The sequence below is a fragment of the Trachymyrmex septentrionalis genome, unplaced genomic scaffold (genome assembly GCF_001594115.1).
Source record: "Trachymyrmex septentrionalis isolate Tsep2-gDNA-1 unplaced genomic scaffold, Tsep1.0 scaffold62, whole genome shotgun sequence".
In the NCBI taxonomy this organism is placed as follows: domain Eukaryota; kingdom Metazoa; phylum Arthropoda; class Insecta; order Hymenoptera; family Formicidae; genus Trachymyrmex; species Trachymyrmex septentrionalis.
In genome coordinates this window covers 2,796,018-2,800,205 of record NW_017305800.1, presented here as the reverse complement: position 1 = coordinate 2,800,205, position 4,188 = coordinate 2,796,018, and the positions used below count along the sequence as shown (strand labels likewise).

The following is a 4,188-nucleotide window of genomic DNA, read 5'->3' as shown; positions in this document are numbered from 1 at the left end:
GTTTTTCAAATTCTCAATTTTTGTTTGATTGTAAAACATAAAGGTTTCGATATATCGACTGGAAACAATAAAACACAAAATTACTTTATACATTAGTCTCGAGTATACAAATTTTTTTAAGTAATTCAGAAGATTGCCTACCGTCGTCTTTATAAACAGAAACATCATCGTCGTAAATCGTGTAATACGGATAACTCTGATCTGGATCACTATAGTAAGCCTTGGACAAAACCGGTGCCACGGTAGAGGCTAGTGTTTTAGCAAGTCTCGACGATTCAGTGGTTGGAACAGGCGTTCTAAAGTGTGGAACGAAATTAGTATAGCAAAAGGTAACGTGAAGTACTCTGTTTCTGATTACAGTGCTTTCGTGATGAAACGTGCAACATATCAGAGTATCATTTTATTATGTAAAATTTTAATCAACAGAAAGATACCATCAGAGAGATAGTCGATTATGCATTAGTGCGAAGTATTAAAGTTTTGCAGAGAGAAATCACGGCCAAATTAAGCAGTCTTACTTTATCGCGATGAAAATTATTCTCTTTTCTCAAGTGATTTGTAATTTCGTTACTAACCTGTAATGAGACTCAGCTTGGGCACGTGAGCTTACCAGACTATCCTTCTCCCTTCCCTAAAACACACACGACACTGTAAATTCAATAGCCAACAATATCCTTGAATCGCTTGATATCGCTGTATTTATAGCTAATTGATCAAATTCGCTTCGATATTAAATGGACGTATCCATCACCTACTCGTATTAAATGCAACTTTCTATTTGTATTTTTTCGAAAAAAGAACCGTCAATATCTCCATAATATATGTTTACGCAATTGAATCACAAACTGCAGCATTAAATGGCATGTTTGTTATTAATAAATCGTTTAGCTTATTTAATTGTTTAATTGTTTATTATTTCAAACTGACATTTCGCGCAATTAGAGAATGTTTATTTTAAGAAGAGGATTATTTGTTGTGAAGTATATCTTTGGATATTATTTAAATAATAATTTTATAAATTAATCTTCTAAGAATTAAATGGACCGTCAAGAGATGTTAAATAATAAGTAAAAGAATTTAAATCACAAGGGCTCAACGATTACTGCAACTCACCGATATTATATTCCGACGCAGACCATCGCGGTCTCGCTGCACCTGGCCGATCGTCGAAGGTTGTCCCCGGTATACCCGTTGCTGCCGATCATTTTCGACCTCCGAGGCGGGACCGTACTCGTCATCATGGTAATTTGTCCTCGAGTGCTGTCGTCTCAGTTGCCTCTCGGTGATCTGCGAGACCGACGGCGATGCAGTTGTAATCGTGATCGGCTGTCTCTGGATCGGTCGTTGTTGTTGCTGCTGTTGCTGCTGATCTCGTAACTGTTGCCGTTGTTGCTGTTGCTGTTCTTGTAGCGTCTCGAGTTTCGCAGATCTATGATCGCAACGGTTCGCAATTTTAAGAGCAATTCGATCGCGAGGATAAAATTGATTTTTCAGGAAAACAAAGTTGAGCGTTAAAGCAATGAGATTTTTTTCTTTGCCAACATGAATTGCATGTGATGTCAATGCTAATGTAAAGCAATTGCATATAAATATGTGGTAAGCGAGTGGACCTACATTTCCGTACAAGAATCGCATAGAAATAAACAAGATAATAAATATATTCAGCCAAGGAAGAGACGATTTCAGAATTTCAAGTATCTGCTTTCTATGCCGTTTGGAAGCTAACAGTGAAAAACGATTCTCCTGTTAACATTCTTGCGGAAACGTCGCATAATAAAGATTATATGTTACCGCGTAGCTATCTTTCTAAGGATTTCTTTTTAAACGGCAAGGACACCCGGAATTCGAGACGAAGCGTACAGTTGAGAAACTCTTTCCCGATTGCTCGTGCACAATACAATTAATGAGTATCCAACTTGCCCGTTGCCCAACTTCTGTTTTATGTAACGAGAGACCTGGCTGTCGTTCTTGCTCAAAAAGATCTCCAATTTCGTGTACAAATATGTACACGTTTTATTTATACATGTAACAAATTAATTAACGATAACATGAACAACTCGGTTGCCCTGTTTTGCCTTCTTTGCGTTCTTTTTACCTGTCCGAAAGTAACAAGAATGTCACCTGTCTTGTTATATACTTTTTCAATTTTCGTACAAGTTTCTGTGATAATGATAAACGGTGAATAACAAAAAAAAAACAACTGTTCTGTGATACTATTTTCTAGAATACAACGCGATTGCTCCGACGGTGTTTATTTTTATTGTAAAAAGTCATAATTAAATTTAAAATTAGAGTAATTTATGTTAGAGAGTAATAATAATAAGAAACGAAAGCGAATCCGTGAGGGTTTACAGGCGGAACGAAGTGGCCTCCACCAACAAGCCTGTCGTTCGAATGTACGTATTTTTTATCAGCTAATACTCGTCAATATCTCTCTTCTTTCATGTCGAATCGAGAGTATTTGAGAATTGCGAGCGAAATGCTTATTCGACGTGTCTGTAACCGCGAGAAAACGCGATCGCGAAGTTGTTCTATCGAAACTAATGGTTCTCTCCGCGGGTCTCCCCCGTACGCGCTATCCAATCCAATCGCCTTAATCGACCGCGCTCGCGCTGTTTCTCTTTCTTTTCACTCTCACTCTCGCCTTTTTCTACAATCGGCTGTCGCGAGCGTGGGTGAAGCTCGCAAACGCGCGTGTGCCTGCGCGAGCGGATCCATTGTTTTGCAATCGTCTTGAAAATTAAATCTCACGTGTGGAATGCAATGCTACTACTCATGTCATTTTTATAATGAAACACACTTTGCAAAAAAACGCTTTGTGCACGTGACGTTCTTACATTTCCATATTGTGACGTGACATGTGAGCCATGAGGAAATGCAAAAATAATGCCAGTATATATAGATACCGAAAACAATTTTATAATAAAATAGATTGTATACATTTTTTTAACCTTCCGAAGATGATGTCAAAATTTATAACACAAGCACTGAGTCTGTCAGATCCATTTAATTTATATCTATATTGACTAAAAGATAATAGTTAATTTTCAAGAATCAAAATAATTCAATTTGTATAAAAAAGAATAATTATTAACAAAAATAAGTTTATTTTAATAACAATAATTCAAATTTACAGACATAATATAAAGAATATAATTGAGTAGATTCAACTAAAGTAGCGCAAAGGTCCTCCATGTTCGTCTTTTGACTAACTAATCATACCAGCGCTTATTGGCTGCAGACTATTAGATCCAAAATGACCAATAGAAAAGTTGTCGGCGTTTCGACTTAGAAAAAAGACGTGCGTTACTTTGGTATATCTAAAGGTTCTTCTATTCTTGGTATATCTTTTAGGTTCAACCAACTCATCGTCAATTTCGGAAGGTTAATGTAGGTTTATAATTATTAACATGATTAAATATTACACTTTAAATATTTTTCAAGGTATTTTATCAGATATCGATATAATTATAACTCACCTTTCCAGCAGAGGATCCTCCTCGACCTCCTTGTTGGACGAATGTCCTTCTGGGCAGCCTACGTTTCGCGGCCAGTCACACGTCTGCAAGTCGTGGCTGAGGAAAAGACGGCAAGCGATTCGAATTTCTCAGTTTCAAATCGTTAACGTTCATTAGAATCATTAGCTACTTACAAGCACAGCTTTACCGGCGATCACGCGAGTTCTCGCACCCGTCGTGTCATTAAAGTTACATTTGTACAACGCGAGACGTATCATTTCCCATTTCGCTTATTTTACATTATGTTCCACACAACTTGACATTTTTCCCTCGGTTACGCGAAAATTACCCTACATGGTTCTCTTCCGCAGCTTACGCGTCACGCTAATTAAGACTCATTTACTTGCCATAAGTAAATGTACGTGCGACGTACATACGACGCAAAAGAGCAAAGCTTTTATTTTCGAATTAAGGAGAATATTCTTGGGGTCGTCTGTAATATATGTGACATTTCAATAGCGTTATGACATCTAAGAATGATCAAAAGGTGCCTATGGGAATTCTAACTCCCTTGATCTAATCACTCGTTATAAAACCTTTTATTGGCGTGTGTTTAACGCGACAAAAATTAGTAATTAAGTGGTAAAATGTTCGAACGATTCATGCGAAGAACAAGCGTTTCCCGTTTTCTGGACAGACACTCGTCTATCATCGAGAGCCACGTTTGGTA

The 4,188-nt window shown here is 37.4% G+C and overlaps 1 protein-coding gene across 2 annotated transcripts in view; it reads right to left on the bottom strand.

The window, feature by feature from the left end:
• The window catches only part of LOC108752835, a 57,588-nt gene that overhangs the window by 9,263 nt on the left and 44,137 nt on the right, over positions 1 to 4,188 (bottom strand). For both annotated transcript variants that reach the window (XM_018493964.1, XM_018493962.1), the window contains exons 3-6: positions 3,480 to 3,575; positions 1,114 to 1,429; positions 576 to 631; positions 142 to 296 (exon numbers count right to left, since the gene is read on the bottom strand). In XM_018493964.1, coding sequence (XP_018349466.1) covers positions 142 to 296; positions 576 to 631; positions 1,114 to 1,429; positions 3,480 to 3,575 — 623 coding nt within the window. The remainder of the gene's footprint in view (positions 1 to 141; positions 297 to 575; positions 632 to 1,113; positions 1,430 to 3,479; positions 3,576 to 4,188) is intronic.